General features: G+C 42.3%; 1 protein-coding gene across 1 annotated transcript; it reads right to left on the bottom strand.

Moving 5' to 3' along the window:
• Window positions 1-11,522: 11,522 nt before the first annotated feature.
• Window positions 11,523-16,110, bottom strand: LOC307144084 (uncharacterized protein). The gene is made up of 5 exons (XM_079846071.1): window positions 16,061-16,110; window positions 14,727-14,809; window positions 13,277-13,576; window positions 13,151-13,180; window positions 11,523-12,778 (listed from the first exon to the last, which is right to left on the bottom strand). The coding sequence occupies exons 2-5, from the start codon at window positions 14,797-14,799 to the stop codon at window positions 12,459-12,461; spliced, it is 723 nt and encodes a 240-aa protein (XP_079702197.1). The 5' UTR covers window positions 14,800-14,809; window positions 16,061-16,110; the 3' UTR covers window positions 11,523-12,458.
• Between the last annotated feature and the right edge of the window lie 1,731 nt (window positions 16,111-17,841).

The raw sequence follows: 17,841 nt of genomic DNA, 5'->3' as shown, positions 1-17,841 counted from the left end.
ACATCTATGTCGTCAAGCTCAGTCTGAGGCTGTGAGTGCTTCTAATTGACTTCACTTTTCCCCGTCGAAGCCTATGGGGTCGCTGTGTTTATGCTAAAAACGGCCCTGCTCGCGAGGGGGGGTTGGGGTGACTTGGGCGCTGAACATGCTGATTGGTTGAGCTCACATAGCATTTTATTTAAACCTAAAAGTCTGTTGCGGTGCGTGCAGTAAGAGTTGGTTGCTACTCGAATCAACAATGTAGTTTAAAAAATGTGACTGATGGACCAACGACGAGGTTCAGGATTTATTACGTTTATTTGCTTAACCACTGAGCCACTACCGCCCATTGGGAAAAAAGAGTTATCAGAGACGAGCACTGATACTAAAGCATATTCTGAAAGCTCATAAAGCTAGATTTAAAATAAGAAAACGTATGTTATTATCAGCTATTTCGGACATTGACCGTGAGATTGCTCAGACGAACGCGCGCCATCGGATAGAAAGAGCAAGACTGATATTTACTGAACGCAGAACGAACCTCGCAAGACTTTTAAAAATGCCGGTTGAAATAAAAGGCGGCGAGCTCAACCAATCAGCATGTTCAGCGGCCAAGTCCCACCCCGAAAGTTCCTGAACTTTGAAAAAGTACTACCTCGCGAGCTGGGCCGTTTGGAGGGGGAAATATTTACCCGGAACTTCATTTAGACCCCGGTTCCTGCGGTCGAAACACACCAAGTACCACCCCAAAGTTCCTAGTTCCTGGGGAAAGTTCCTGCGGTGGAAACGCGGCTATGGACCGACGACGAGGTTCAGGCTTTATTAAGTTTATTTGCTGATTTGACAAAATCCAGTGGGCTCTGGAAAGTCGCGTGCGTTCCTATGTCATCGGACTAATCTTCATGGTACTTTAGACCGTGATGGAAACGCAGACAGCAACAGGTCTGGGAGAAAAAAAAGAGTTCCTGGGAAGAAAGTTCCTTGTTCTGGGTAATTTAGGTGGAAACGGGGCTTCTGTCTCCTCTCCACCAATCAGCTGGCGTGTGGTGGGCGTATTGACTGCATGCGCACCAATAATGTGATTATTTCCAATAACCAGAGTAGCCCAAAGAATATTGCAGTAACTCGAGCAAACCTCTTCATTCCCGATTAGACCCGATCTAATCGGATCTCTAATTCCCGATCATTTTGCTAAGAATTGTTTATTTTTATTGCGATTCACATACCCCAATACAATAATTAAGTGTTAATATGCCTGTTTATTGAGATTAAAATATGCATATGCCACATATATTACTGCGATATGGTTACTATGAATATGTGCTTATGCACCGATCAGGCATAAACTTATGACCACTGACAGGTGAAGTGAATAACACTGATTATCTCTTCATCACGGCATCTGTTAGTGGGTGGGATATATTAGGCAGCAAGTTAACATTTTGTCCTCAAAGTTGATGTGTTAGAAGCAGGAAAATTGGGAAAAATAATGTTAAAATGTAAAATAATTGTTTTCTATGTGAATATATTGTAAAATGTAGTTTATTCCTGTGATCAAAGCTGAATTTTCAGCATCATTACTATGGTTACTATCATTCTGATATGCTGATTCGCTGCTCAAGAAATATTTATGATTATTATCAAAGTTGAAAACAGTTGTGCTGCTTCATGTTTTTGTGTAGGCCTACACTACAATTCAAACGTTAGGGGTCAGTACGTTTTTTTTTTTTTTGGAAGACAATATTAGCAAGAATGCATTAAAATGATCAAAAGTGACAGTAAAGACTTATATAATGTATAAATACGATTTTTAAACTTTCAAACTTTGTATTCATCAAAGAATCCTGAAAAATGCGCGATGGTTTACACAAAAATATGAAACCGCACAACCGTTTTCAACATTGATAATAATCAGAAATGTTTGTTGAGCGGTAAATCATCATATTAGAATTATTTCTGAAGGATCATGTGACACTGAAGACTGATGCTGAAAATTCAGCTTTGATCACAGGAATAATGTTTTAAAAATATAGGCTATTAAATATCATTACAATGTAAAATAGCGGATTTCTATTTAAAGGGCTAGTTCACCCAAAAATGTAAATTCAGTCATTAAATACTTACCCTCATGTTGTTCCAAACCCGTAAGACCTTCGTTCATCTTCAGAACACAAATAAAGATAAAAACACAAGCTCTCTGACCCCTCCATTGACAGCAATGTAATTAACACTTTCAAGGTCCAGAAAGGAAGTAATGACATCGTTAAAATAGTCCATGTGACTCCAGTGGTTCAACCTTAATTTTATGAAGTGATGAGAATACTTTTTGTGCACAAAAATAATGACTTTATTGAACAATTTTGGTCTAGACTGTGTCAATCTCCTAAGTAAGTCTGTGATTGGCTATGTAAGGCCGCATGAATTCGCTCCAAGGATCGGTAGCGAACCGCGGTGAAGGCCGCACACGTTCAGTGTTTCAGCTGGAAGAATGGATTTGATTATAATATTCTTTATCTGACTCCATTTATCAGTTGTCGCATTTAGAAGAGAATCCCAACCGGTTGTTTGGTCATCTATATTTGATAGTTAATCATACATTTAATCGTTCCGTTTTAACCCTTTGTTGCAATTATACCGTTCCACATTGGAGATAGTTAATAATTACAGATTAATTCAGAAAGGATCAAAATGTAACAATTTATTAACAATCAAGTAAATGTAAAATGTCAATTACATCATAGACATAAATCTCTTTTAAAAGGAAACACAAATTCTAGTTATGGTTACACTTAAAATTGTTTCAAATAGATGTAAACATAAACCCTTAGTTATGCTCAGTAGGCCTCTGCCTAGAATGTTACATGTGAGATAGAGAGAGAGAAAGAGAGAGAGAGAGAAAGAGAGAGAAAGCTAAAGAGCAGCTCTCTCTAGAGAAAGCCAGAGAATCCAAAGAGAGCGAGCTACAGTTGAAATCCTCTTTTATCCTCTTCCCTGATGTCACCAAATTCAAATCTGACTCTTTTAAAACTGACCAATCAGACCAAACAGTAAGACGTTTGAAAATAACCAATCAGACAAAACTTCCCCCATTGTATCAAAGGTGTAAAAACCTTTTTGCCATCCAGCCATTCTTTTGTTCTTCTAACTCCAACTGGCCCTTCTGATGGCGTTAAGGGGGAGCGGGTTGAGTCAATTTCAAATATCTTGATCACGACGATGGCTGCTAACAGCAAAGCAGATGATTTTGTTCTATTTCAAATATTTTTGATTATTTTCCACCTTATAGCTACATTACTCACTGCTGCATAAACACGTCGTAAACAGAGACATTTGACGTTCTCCAGAGTGCACACAGATATGCACTGGAGCGTTTGCCAAATATTATTACCGTATGAACTGAGGGTAGAACCAGGCCTTAGCTGGTGCTTTAACTAACTTTTAATATATTAAAAGTAATTATATAATTTTTTTTCTTGTGTGACATTGAAAATTCCATGTCATGCCATGTCTGTACGTGGGTTGTGCATCGGCATGACTCCTCAGCGCGGATGAATCTAATGTTTTGAGGAGTTTGTCATTTGACGAGTGCATTCACCGCACCGGAGTGGATACTGTACTTCAGAATTACAGATACTATGTCACGGATATACGACCAAAATAAGAATTTCCCCCACAAAATGTCGTCTAAGTAAGTAACATCACTGATGATTGTCGTTTGGATCTTTCTGGATTACAAACCACCATCAAATGATACGTTTAATTATTCCAGCTGCTGTGAGAAAAGGATATAAATGATCCTCCACCCGCAGCTTCCTCACATTCGAGCCGGACTCCTTCATGTATACAGACGTGACGTAATGACGCAAAGACATGCTCGAGTTTACAGCGGAAATCCACCAGTACCACTCAAACTATAACACATTATTTCAAGCTTACTGTTGTGAATCGGGATAAGGTAAAGAGATTTGAACACTGGCTGGCTGTGCTTGGTAAAATTTGAGTTTGTAATTTTTTTTACAAAAAAAAGTTACGGACTGCAGCTTTAACTATAGACCCGATATAGTCCAGAGTTACCCACTTCTAGCCAAAATAACCTTGAATTTGGTTACATGTCGTTTTTGCCAAAATAACTTGCGAGATGTATGATATCCCATCATGTAAGCGAAGTCAAGTGATTACAAGGTGTTTTGGTTTCATTTCTTTGACATGTTCATGTTCTAGGTGATTATAGTCTATTCTTGGGCTGTTAGACGTCTATTACATTTTCACTGACAACCCAAAAGTTGTCTTGTTTTAGATGTCAGGGCTGTGTTTGGAAGATATTGGACCATTGAACCATTTTTTAAAGGCACATTGTTTAGTAAAGCTGCTTTTGAACAAAAAAGTGATATTTAAAGTAATTAAATTTCTTGGAGGAACTTTTAATAACTCCCCATGAGAGAACCTGTCACTGCCTCATCAAGGGTAAACAGGTTTGTAATAGATTGCATCACCTCATCATGCAGCCGTTAAACCATGTGTCAAAACAAAAACTAGTTAGTCAAATATTTTCCATCATTACTAACATATTGCTTTAGGGAAACTTTCACTGTAACAAACATTTATAATCACTGGACTCATTGTTTTGTCATATAGTAGCAGTGTCTCGCCCTTACTTTTCCATTCACCCCATGGGCTCAAATTCTTGGCATCGGAACAGGCAACCAGTTCAAGTAAAGTAGCTTGGCTGAGCTAAAAATAATCAGTGACTACGTTTACACGTGAACCAATAATGGACTATTTATAATAATCAGAGTAAGGTCTCAATGTCAGGGTGCCGGTCTGATCTGCTTTAGGCTTGTTTGTGTTTGTCTGGTCCACTTGGTTATTTGTGTTGCCATGCCATGTGCTCTGTCTATTGTTACTCCGCCCCTCTTGTTACCTTGTTATCTCATTATAGCTCACACCTGTTTTTGTTCGTTTGCCACCCTTTATATTCCCCTCTTGTTTTCTGTCCTGTGCCAGATCGAATCTCTGCTCTGCTGAGTTAACTGGCTCTTGTCTATGGTCTCTGAGACTTAGCACTTCTGCAATAGTTTTTGTCTTGAGTCTTAGTCTAGTCTTGAGTTCCTGTCTACTTTATTCAGTGTTGGTTATTTCTTTATTTTCTTTATTTTTCCCTGTTTTCCTAAACTAGTTTTTGAGCTCCCGTCTGGCTAGTTTTTGTTTTTGTTTTTCCCCTCTCCTTTTCTTTTGCTCCCAGCTCCCCTGTCTGCTTTGGCTGCCAGATCCAGGCCTCCCTCCTTTTTGGATCTTCCCTGCCTGCCTACCACTAAGGACTTCAGCATCCACAGCCAGGACCCAACCTCCACCCTTCAGGTTTTCTCATCTCTCTCTCTTCCCCCTGCCATTGTGACGTTACGTCACCTGCTGATCATCTGTGAACTCGCCTACTTCATTGTCTTTGGATTGCACTCATTCTACCTCCACTCTCCAGTGTTGCAGCTTGGGCCTGCTCTGCCATTCCCTCTGAGAATCCTTTCTCCAACGCCCCCTGTTGGGTCGACATAGTACTCCCTTGTACCTGGCTGGCATCATCCCTGTTTGCTCTTCTGACCGTGGACTCTCTTTTCTCTGTGTTCCTGATTTTGTCTGCTTTTGTCATTTAATAAACAGTTATTCCCGCAACTGGTTCCTCTTTTACCACCCTGACAGTTCGATCTGGCCAGCATGGAATCAGCGGGTTCTGCCCAGATCCGGGCAGCCGTCGTCCAGCAGGGAGTGCTGCTGGGTCAGCATGCCACACAGCTCACAGATACTTCCAGAGAGGTAGAGGCCATGACCTCTCAAGTTGTTGAACTCACCACCCAGGTCAGGGAATTGATGAGAGACCAGGACAGTATTCGCTCAGCTGCAGCTGCAGCTGCCTCTGTTTCTGTTCCAGTTGTTGCCCCAGCGGCTCCTGAACCCAGAGTGCCAACACCACCTACGTATGACGGGGATCCTAAGTCATGTCGCCCATTCCTCTCCCAGTGTGCCATCACGTTCGCTCTGCAACCCATCACTTTTGCCACAGACGCTGCTAAGGTGGCATTCGTCATTACCCTACTCACCGGGAAGGCCCGTGAGTGGGGAACTACTGTTTGGGAGAAGAAAGCACCATACTGTGCCACATTTGAGCTGTTTCGTCAGGAGATGACCAAGGTGTTTGACCGCTCAGTCGCTGGGAAGGAGGCGGCCAGCCAGCTTGTGAGACTAAGGCAGGGGGAGTCATCAGTCACTGACTTTTCCATTCAGTTCCGGACACTGGCAGCCCTCTGCAGCTGGAATGAAGTGGCTTTATGGGATGTTTTCAGGGAGGGGCTCAACCCTGAGATTCAAGACGAGATTGCCATCCATGACCTGCCGGCTTCTTTTGATGACTTGGTGGAGCTGGCACTTCGTGTAGAGACACGCATCAGCCTACGCCGTCAACGCGTTATGGCCCACACTTCTTGGCTGAATCCACCTCATCCTGTTTCCGAAGCAGTGGCTGTGCGTCCTGAGCCTCTCCCTGAGGTGGAGCCTATGCAGGTGGGGAGGACTCGATTGGCGGCAGAGGAGAAGCAGCGACGGCTTAATCAACGACTCTGCTTCTATTGTGGCAAATCTGGGCATTTCGCTGTGGCCTGTCCTTTAAAAGCCAGAGCTCGCCAGTAGACGGGGAAGTACTGGTGAGCGTCACCCCTTTTTCTGATTCCCCTGTGCTCCGTACCCAACTACCCGCCTTTATCAGGTGGGGGCCTTTCTCAAGGCCTTGTTCGGCTCTGGTGGATTCCGGGGCCGAAGGACATTTCATTGATGCATCCCTTGTGTCTCGGTGGGGCGTCCCTATCATCCCTCTCAAGAAGAAGCTCATTGCCAGGGCTCTCAACGGCACCATCCTTACTCAAGTTACCCATGTTACTTCCCCTGTAAGTTTAGTTATTTCGGGCAACCACAGTGAGGAGATTGCATTTTTCCTCCTTGAGTCTCCTGGCACACCTATTGTGCTGGGGCACCCATGGTTGGTGAAGCACGAACCTCACGTGGGTTGGGCCGAGAATTCTGTGTTGGCGTGGAGCTCTTATTGTCACAAGTTTTGTCTTGGTGTTGCTTCGTCTGCTGGTTCTTCTTCTTCTGTGTTTCAGGTGGAGGAGTCTACGGATCTGACCGGTGTCCCTGCCGAGTACCTCGACCTTCGGGGGGTCTTCAGCAAGTCCCGAGCGGCCTCACTTCCTCCCCACAGACCCTATGACTGTTCCATCGACCTCCTCCCAGGCACTTCTCCGCCTCGTGGTTGCCTTTACTCTCTCTCAGCGCCGGAGAGAGAGGCCATGGATAAGTACATCCAAGAGTCTTTGGCGGCTGGCCTCATCCGCTCTTCCTCTTCTCCTGCAGGTGCGGGGTTCTTCTTTGTGGAGAAGAAAGATGGTTCTTTGCGCCCCTGCATCGATTATCGTGGGCTTAATGACATCACCATAAAGAATCGGTACCCCCTGCCGTTGATGTCTTCTGCTCCCGAACTGCTGCAGGGAGCGCAAATCTTCACTAAGCTGGACCTCCGCAATGCCTACCACTTGGTTCGGATAAGGGAAGGTGATGAGTGGAAGACCGCCTTTAACACCCCTACTGGGCACTTTGAATATCGGGTTATGCCCTTCGGGCTTACTAATGCCCCAGCGGTCTTCCAGGCCCTGATTAATGATGTGCTTAGAGACATGATCAATCGATTTGTCTTTGTGTACCTTGATGACATTGTGATTTTTTCCCCATCTTTGCAGGTACACACTCAGCATGTCCGTCAGGTGCTGCAGAGGTTACTTGAGAACCAACTTTATGTCAAGGCGGAGAAGTGCACATTCCACGCTGACTCAGTTCCGTTCCTGGGACAAATTATCTCGGCGGAAGGGGTTAAGGTAGATCCTGCTAAGGTAAGGGCCGTCTCAGAATGGCCAGTCCCCGACTCTCGTAGAGCATTGCAGCGGTTCCTGGGGTTCGCCAATTTTTATCGGCGCTTCATCAGGAACTATAGTCAGACAGCTGCCCCCTTAACTGCTCTAACCTCCACTCGGGTCCCTTTCAGGTGGTCGGAGCAGGCACAGGGAGCTTTTACGAAACTTAAATCATGTTTTACATCTGCACCTGTCTTGTCTGTTCCAGACCCTGATCTGCAGTTCATTGTGGAGGTTGATGCTTCTGAGGTCGGGGTTGGGGCGGTCCTCTCTCAACGATCCCCTCAGGATGGGAAGGTGCACCCTTGTGCATACTTCTCTCACCGTCTGAGCCCAGCTGAACGGAATTATGATGTCGGTAACCGGGAGCTGTTGGCGGTTAGGCTGGCTTTGGGTGAGTGGCGACACTGGCTGGAGGGGGCGGCGGAGCCCTTCTTGGTCTGGACGGATCATAAGAATCTTGAATACATCCGTTCGGCCAAGAGGTTGAACTCTCGACAGGCCAGGTGGGCCCTCTTCTTTGGTCGGTTCCGTTTTGCCCTTTCATACAGGCCTGGGTCCAAGAATATTAAGCCGGACGCCCTGTCACGTCTCTTTGCCAGTCCGGGGAACGAGGCGTTGCCCGACACCATATTACCCCGGGGTGTTGTGGTGGCGGCCGTTTCCTGGGGTGTTGAGAGGCGTGTCAGGGAGGCCTTGCGAGGGGTGGCGGTCCCGAGAGGTTGCCCTAATGGTCTGTTGTTTGTTCCGGAGCCGTTGCGTCCTTCGGTTCTTGAGTGGAGTCACTCTTCTAGGCTGACCTGCCATCCAGGTGTGCGGAGAACGCTGGCTTCTGCCCGCCAGCGCTTTTGGTGGCCATCGCTATCCCAAGATGCCAGACAGTTCGTGGCAGCTTGCTCGGTTTGCGCCCAGAATAAAACTTCTAACAAGCCTCCCGTTGGTCTGCTGCGGCCTCTGCCCATCCCCACCCGACCCTGGTCCCATATTGCCTTGGACTTTGTCACTGGCCTCCCTTCCTCCAATGGCAATACTGTGATTTTGACAGTTGTGGACCGTTTTTCCAAGGCGGCTCATTTCATTCCCCTTTCCAAATTGCCCTCTGCTAAGGAAACTGCACTGGTGGTAGTCGATCACATCTTCAGGATTCATGGTCTTCCCAAAGATGTGGTCTCTGACAGGGGGCCCCAGTTTGTTTCCCATTTTTGGAAGGAGTTCTGTCGTCAAATCGGTGCTTCTGCGAGTCTGACTTCAGGATTCCATCCGCAGACCAACGGGCAGTCCGAGCGAGCTAACCAAGATTTGGAGCGGATGCTCCGCTGTCTGGCATCCCACAATCCTGCCTCCTGGAGCCAGCAGCTTACCTGGGCAGAGTACGCCCACAATACACTCCCTGTGGCAGCCACTGGTATGTCTCCTTTCCAAAGTTCTGTTGGTTATCAGCCTCCTCTTTTTGCTTCACAGGAACCTGATGCCGCTGTCCCCTCCGCCCAGGCCTTTGTCCAACGATGCAGACGCACTTGGGAAAGAGCCAGGAAGGCGCTCATCCGGGCGGGGAGACGTGCCAAGGTGGCAGCAGATCGCCGTCGGACTCCTGCACCCAAGTATGTCTGTGGGCAGAGGGTTTGGCTTTCCACTAAGGACCTGCCCCTTAAAGTGCCAGCACGCAAGTTGGCACCCAGGTTCTTAGGGCCATACCGCATTACCAAAGTATTAAGTCCGGCGGCAGTGCGGCTCAGGCTCCCTTCTGTCTTTGCTCGTGTCCACCCGGTCTTTCATGTGTCTCGAGTCAAGCCTGTCATTTCTTCCCCTTTGAACCCTGGTATGTCTTGTCCTTGCCCCCCTCCCCCCCGTCTTGTTGACGGTTCTCCTGTGTTTACCGTTAGGAGGCTGCTGGACGCTAGGAAGCGTGGTAGAGGATACCAGTACTTGGTGGACTGGGAGGGGTACGGTCCTGAGGAGAGATGCTGGGTGCCGTCTCGGGACATCTTGGACCACTCCTTGATCGAGGACTTCCAACGTCGACGGGCCTCTTCCATACCTGGAGCGTCCGGGGTCGCTCCTGGAGTGGGGGGTACTGTCAGGGTGCCGGTCTGATCTGCTTTAGGCTTGTTTGTGTTTGTCTGGTCCACTTGGTTATTTGTGTTGCCATGCCATGTGCTCTGTCTATTGTTACTCCGCCCCTCTTGTTACCTTGTTATCTCATTATAGCTCACACCTGTTTTTGTTCGTTTGCCACCCTTTATATTCCCCTCTTGTTTTCTGTCCTGTGCCAGATCGAATCTCTGCTCTGCTGAGTTAACTGGCTCTTGTCTATGGTCTCTGAGACTTAGCACTTCTGCAATAGTTTTTGTCTTGAGTCTTAGTCTAGTCTTGAGTTCCTGTCTACTTTATTCAGTGTTGGTTATTTCTTTATTTTCTTTATTTTTCCCTGTTTTCCTAAACTAGTTTTTGAGCTCCCGTCTGGCTAGTTTTTGTTTTTGTTTTTCCCCTCTCCTTTTCTTTTGCTCCCAGCTCCCCTGTCTGCTTTGGCTGCCAGATCCAGGCCTCCCTCCTTTTTGGATCTTCCCTGCCTGCCTACCACTAAGGATTTCAGCATCCACAGCCAGGACCCAACCTCCACCCTTCAGGTTTTCTCATCTCTCTCTCTTCCCCCTGCCATTGTGACGTTACGTCACCTGCTGATCATCTGTGAACTCGCCTACTTCATTGTCTTTGGATTGCACTCATTCTACCTCCACTCTCCAGTGTTGCAGCTTGGGCCTGCTCTGCCATTCCCTCTGAGAATCCTTTCTCCAACGCCCCCTGTTGGGTCGACATAGTACTCCCTTGTACCTGGCTGGCATCATCCCTGTTTGCTCTTCTGACCGTGGACTCTCTTTTCTCTGTGTTCCTGATTTTGTCTGCTTTTGTCATTTAATAAACAGTTATTCCCGCAACTGGTTCCTCTTTTACCACCCTGACACTCAATCGCAGTAAGTTGTTTAACTTGCATGACATGAGCAGAACTCTTCACTCCTGACATGCAATTATAATTATTCTGATTATTAGCTAATAAGCATGGTTATACCACACTCAGATAGGCATACAGTATGCATTGTTCGCATTAAATTCATAATACATTTTTATGGACGTAGCTTGATATTATTTGGCGCCATAATGAACCGGTGATTTGGAGAAGAGAAAACTTGCAAGGCTGCAACCTCTAGCGTAAGTCGCTAGAGCATCTCTTGAGATCAGAGGAGTGAGGTTTACTCGCACAGCAACTACTAGCTGGCCTCCATTACATGAACAACACACGGTATCCGTGTCAGAATGGTATAATTTGATTAATGTACATGCCTGTTTAATGCGATTAAAATCAGCGTTATGCGACTATGGTTACTATGATTATGAGCTTAATCACATTAGTTTGATCGAAGTATTGCATTTACATGAGTAAAGTTTAAACGCAATATTGTCAAAATCCTATTATAATTGCATTATGAAGTAGCATGTAAACGTAGTCAGTGTGAGATGTTATAGTCTGAGGTACACGGGCACACTGACTGACACCTAACTGGTTTAAAAGAAAGTCCATTCAAAAGACTTAAACAGAGTCAGTTCATGATCTTTACCTCACTGTATCAGGATCAGCATCAGCCACTGAAAAATACACTGATCAAAGAGTAGCCTTCACAATATACAATGAGATGAAATTATTTTACAATCATGCATTTAGCAGACACTTTAATCCAAAGTGACTTACAATAGAGGAACAAAATACATTTATCATAGAACCAACAATAATCATATACAGATGGAGTTTGGCTCATCCCACCTGAGAGGAGCAGAGAGGGTGAAGGGTCTGGAAAGCGACTTTGAGAAAGCAACTTTAGATCCACGACCCTCTTCGGCTGTCGACTGCTGAAATGTTCTATATTTTCTAGACTGGATTTCTCTGAAAAGGCGCATTTAAACCATAAACTCAACTTCAGCCTAATTCTAAAGATTTACTGCACAATAAGTTCATGTAACTTATATAGACATAAATTCAGATCATCACCCACTTTACTAGTTTTACTGGCTTACTGTAACCTACCCATCATCATGTGATGTTAAAAAAATATTCAAATATTCATCTTTAGAGAGTATAACATGTTTATTCACGTTCAAAATAATATAACATAACCCTGTACAAAACCACCGTTCACACCATTAGAAAATTGCAGGTACAAAATATGAAAAGTACATTTTCCAAACTTAACCTATAAGACCACTTAACCACTGAAATGAAATAAAATACAAAATGGACATTCATAACAGACATTCATTGGAAGAAAAAAAGAGCAAAACCAAAAAGTTTGGGTTTATCCTGTCTCTTCACACAGACTTAAATTCATTAAAGCCAAATATATACACTGATCAATAATATACCATTATTTCACAAAAATCAATATAAAACAGAAACAGAGTTTTAAACCCACACTCAGAGTGATATAGATCAGTGGTTTGAGGTTTAGCAGAGAGTAATGTGTGTACAGATATAGTTTATGGAGTTCCTGGAAAGTTTGAGTCTTTGAGCTTCAAATTAAAAGTCAAACAAAACTCCATGTTTTCGTCCTGTTGAGTCAGTGATTTCACAGATTCTGGACAGTTGCTGTTGTCCTCGTCATGTCTGTGGCCCAGACACACTGGAATCCACTGGGGTTGGTATTTTGATTTCCTTTTGAAAATAATTGTCATTGTGATGATGATGAGGATGATGATGAAACCGCCCGCAACAAAACTGATCACAGGATTAGATTTTCTTTCATTCATTTCATTTCCTTTTAATAATCTAGTCTCCTCTCCTGTTGTTGATTGTGTCTCTGTAAAAGTGCATTTACACTGTTTAAATGATCATTTAACTCATAAACTCATCTTCAGCCTATCAGTCAGATTCTCCACACAAACTTCACCAAACACTTCTGATGCTGAGAATCTGATCAAACTTTTGACACACACAGACCGAATAATAAACAAGCTGACAAGAGACTAAAGAGCAGTTTTCTGTGTACCACAAGTAACCAGAAGCTCAATAACTATAATAAAATTAATATAATATAATATAATATAATATAATATAATATAATATAATATAATATAATATAATATAATATAATATAAAATATAATATAATATAATATAATTAATATAATATAATATAATATAATTGATATAACATAATATAATATAATTACCAGGATCTTCTTTGAGAGGTTTAATGGGCTCTGTGAACAGATTTTAAATCACTGTTAGTAGATTGAAAATAAAAGTACAGTTATAAACATGTATTGATTTATAATCAGCAGTATTATATACAGTACCTGTTATGCTCACAGTGAATTCTGATGATTTTCCTTCACACGGTGTTTGCACAAAGAATCTGAATTGTTCTGTCATTGCTGTAGTTGGAGTGAATCTGCATGTGAAGCTGTTTCTCTGTTCACAGGGGTCATGAGGAAACTCTTCTTTACAGATTACTGAGTCTTTATAGTTCTCAGGGTATTGAAACTTATACAGTCTAATGCATCTTTCAGAGCACTTCAGACTCAGAGAGACGCTACAGGTGAGAGTTACTTCTTCTCCCACATTTCCAGTCACATCCTCACAGATTACACTGTCACCTGAAAAATAACATGTATATAATACAGCAACTGATCAATAATAAAGCTCTGTTATCATGAAACTTTGTTTTGAACACACCCTGACTTCATGTGTCTTTGTCCATATCATTCATATAATAAACATAAAGGGACTCTTTCATCAGGGAACCTATTCCTAAATAAATACAACCACAGCATCATGTGTTTTTGTTCATTAGATTTTGAATAGGATTTAATCTTTGCTAATGAGAGGATCACATATTTTATTATTTATAATTAATTATATAGCTTATTTATTAAATATATATGCAGAGTCTCTGCACATAACATCCTGACTGTTTCTTTAGTCATGTGCATCAGAGAAACACAATATCCTGTCTGAACTGAAAACGTGATTTTGTGCTAATATAGGAACACATTATTTTACGTAAAAGAGTGTGTGTGTGTAAACACATAAATTAGTAGGACAAATGCATACCTGACTGTAATGGATTTACCTCTTGTGTAAATCGTTCAAATAGTAAATCTGATTTTGAATCATTGGAAGGATAATACATCATAAACACATGGGTCCTCAAGTGTTTTTTGCTAGCTTCAGCCCAACGCAGTTATCATTTTCATACCCAGCGCCACGTTGATTAAATAGCAAATGCACTCGCGCCCATCTGTTCACCCATGGGCGTGCTGGTCTGAAAACCAGGTGTGTTCAGGTGCATTGTTGACGTGTTGCCATTTTGAGGAACTGAAAACAACTGCGCCCTTGACCAACAATAACATGTTCAGTCTTTCCGCTCGGAAATTCCGCCATGGTGCAAGCACAACTGGCTTTTAAAGAAAATGGGAGATGAGACTCTGAGTTTATTGCACATTATGCCCAAAACACACCCATGACTCATTAAGAGACTAGGGACAACCCTTTTGGACCATGTGCCTGGCACACCGACTGTTTTATTTCCATCTTTAAACTAGCAAAACGTGAATTCGGATACGCCCTAAGTGCACCTGAAATAGGGCCCTTGGACTGACCTGAATACACTTGCAAAATGTTTTTAAAGAGCCACTTGTCTTTTATATCTATTAATCAGATTTGACCTTTTTCTTCATCATATTAGATTTAGTCCCTTCTCAAAACTTTCACACACTCTTTCTAGGGGAAAGTGTATTCTCTCACCATCATCAGCTTGACAGACAGCAGTAAAAGTCCAAACCAGAATCAACAGCGGCACTGCATTTACAGCATTCATGGCTCTGATTCTGCAATAGAAAAAATGTGCATCAGAAGGGAAACTTAACCAACTTAGCTCATCTTTCACAGACAAAGTTTAAGCCTTGTTTTTTTTTCTACGGCATGTTTATAAAAGCTACTTCAGTGTCCTAGTTGAACTAAAGCCTAATCCTGTCTTAATCTAGGTCTAATAAGGAAATGCTATAGATGAAATAGTACTACACTCTAAAAAAAGGTTCTTCTGCTCATAATCATAGGGGAACCACTTTAAGTGCTGTATAGCACCAATCTTGGTGCTTCAGTGGTTCTTCAACGGTTCTTTGGGAAGACTGATGTGCTATGTAGAACCGCTACCATATACAGAACATGTTAAGATACTGTGCTATATAGCACCAAAAGAGGTTCCCCTATGATTACGACAAGAACCACTTTCAGTGCCATATAGCACCATTTTCTTTTAGAGTGTAGATAGATGATTTACTGAAAGCTCAGCAGAAATGTCAGAGTTTATCAGGAGATAATAATGCTTGGATTAAATCAGTTTCATAAAAATATTCTGCCATCATTGGAACCTAGTGTATGAGCCACGTGGATAATATTTACAGTGATTAAAAGTAGTTTGAAATTACATGTGGGTGATTAAAGGATGACGATTAAAAGATTTGTTAGTTAATTTCCCTTCATGCTTCAAGAAACACCAATATCTTCTAAGGCATATTTAGATGACTTATATTTGTTCTAATACAGAATATGATAATTGCACAGCAAAAAAAAAATCACCTAAAAATCACCTAAAAAAATTACCTAAAGCTTAAGAAAATGCTCAACTTCTTTTACTTTTTGAAAGATTTCAAAATTAATCATGCCTTAATTTGGAGGCGCTGAAGGGACTCATGATTGCAAAATACAACCGCAAAACCACAAGATTTATTACTAGAGCACAGAGAGAACACAATGAAACACACACTCATGATAATATTGCTGCTGAATCAGAGCTGAGACAGAATCTAAAAGTGATGATTTAAAATTATTTCTATTGCATTGTCTTCACTGGCTGAACGCAAAAACAAATCAACTCCGCAACATTGATCAGACAAAATATCACAAACACACACAAAAACAGTTTTTTAGGATAGTCCTAGACATGTTGAAATATCTGTAAAAAGTGTAAATCCCATAACACAAGAACAGCATGCTTGTATTGAAGATTTTCCTGTGTCTGGTTATGGATTAGTAAATATAAAGGAGATTATTTTCCTGTTGAGAGAGTTATTGCTCACCTCAGGTCTGTGTGTCGTCAGCGTCTGAGTTCATTCCACTCTGACTCTCTACAGCTCACGAGAGCTTAGAGAACTTTAAATACAGGCCCGACAGGTTAATGGACTGCATCACCTCTACTGTTCATGCACATTGATTCATGCTTCAAAACAAGAATGTAGATTGCCTAATATTTTCCATCATTACAAACAATACAAACCACAACTTGAGCGAGGTGCTTCCCAAGCTTAGGGCTTTCACTTTATTTTAAATGGCTTTAGAATCATTGCTTTGTAATACAGCAGTGAGTCTCGCCCATACTTTTTCCAACTCCGCTGGCCTCAAACCATTTGATGTCACGCAAATCAGCACAAGAATGAAATCTTGTTTGAGAGTCAGTGACACCAATAATGTGATTATGTTCAATAACCAGAGTAGCCTGGAATATCCCAGTAACTCGAGCAAACCTCTCCGTTCCCGATTAGGCATATATGCAATTTTCATTTGCTAAGAATTGTGTTTAATTTGTATTCACATACCCCAATATTCAGCACAAATGATGAATTCACATACAGTAGTTAATGTCCATGTTAACTTTAAATGCAAAACACATTTCTGTGGATATATTAAAAAAAAATTCTGACGCCTAAAATGTCTTAATTTTGATGTTTTCAACCATCAATTTACTGCATTTTATACTACTGGGCTGATGAATGCTTGAATCTGATTGGTTGACGAACGTTTTAAAGTGTGCAATTGTTTTCAGGGAAATGCACAGCTAAAGTAGATCCAGGAGGGTTTTGACTGCATTACAGTTCCATATCACTCCACCAAATAATTTCAGTTATTTCAAAGGTCTTAACAGCAAAATAACCAAACCCCACAGAGACACTGACCAAGCAATAAACAATAGGATAAAAACAACAAATTATATCCATGTTTTTTGCCACAAAATCACGTTTTATTATTTATTACGGACACACTCGCACAGAAACGTGTTGTCAACGCTGTTCTGACGATTTTATCATCAAAATGTCAACAACTTAAAAGCTACATGACATTTCTCACTAGTGAGGTAATAAAGGCGCTGTTCTTGGAGCAGATAAACTTACACTGTTGAGAGACGCAGACTCAGGTAATTCACATACACTTAATCAATGTGATGCCTTCTTTACCGCTGTTTACGAATCTGCACAAGTCATTTGTGCACATCACAACAAGCACATGCGCACTTTGGACAGAAAGCCTGTTTATTGTGATTAAAATCTGCGTACGCCACTTACATTGCCTAAATGTCATTATAATCACTTTAAACGTAGGCTAAAGCGTGAGATGTTATAGTCTGAGGCACATCAGTGTTGTGCTGAATTCTGACCCCCGCTAGATTAAAAGAAAGTCCATACATAAGACTTAAACAGGTTCAGTTCATGATCTTTACCTCACTGTACCAGTATCAGCCGCTGAAAAAGAGTTTGGTCAAAGAGTATCCTACACAACAAACATATACAATAAGATGAAAATACTTTACAATCATGCATTTAGCAGACACTTTTATCCAAAGCGACTTACAATAGAGGAACAAAATACATGTATCATAGAACCAACAATAATCATATTCAGATGGAGTTCGGCTCATCCCACTTGAGAGGAGCAGAGAGGGTGTAGGGTCTGGAAAGTGACTTTGAGAAACCAATCGTGAAAGATCTATTATCCTCTTCGACTGTCGACTGCTGAAATGTTCTACATGTTCCAGGCTGGATTTCTCTGGAAACTCTATGGTTGCCCTTTCATCTGATTGTTTCTC

The sequence above is a fragment of the Gobio gobio genome (genome assembly GCF_949357685.1).
Source record: "Gobio gobio genome assembly, chromosome: 20".
Taxonomy (NCBI): domain Eukaryota; kingdom Metazoa; phylum Chordata; class Actinopteri; order Cypriniformes; family Gobionidae; genus Gobio; species Gobio gobio.
The sequence above is the reverse complement of the archived record's forward strand: the minus strand, read 5'-3'. Positions and strand labels throughout refer to the sequence as shown.

Coding starts and splice junctions, on each gene's coding strand:
- LOC307144084 (XM_079846071.1), bottom strand. CDS start 14,799: ATGAATGCTGTAAATGCAGTGCCGCTGTTGATTCTGGTTTGGACTTTT. Junction 13,577..14,726: donor TGTCTGTCAAGCTGATGATG/GTGAGAGAATAC, acceptor GTTATTTTTCAG/GTGACAGTGTAATCTGTGAG. Junction 12,779..13,150: donor ACCTCTCAAAGAAGATCCTG/GTAATTATATTA, acceptor GCACTTTTACAG/AGACACAATCAACAACAGGA.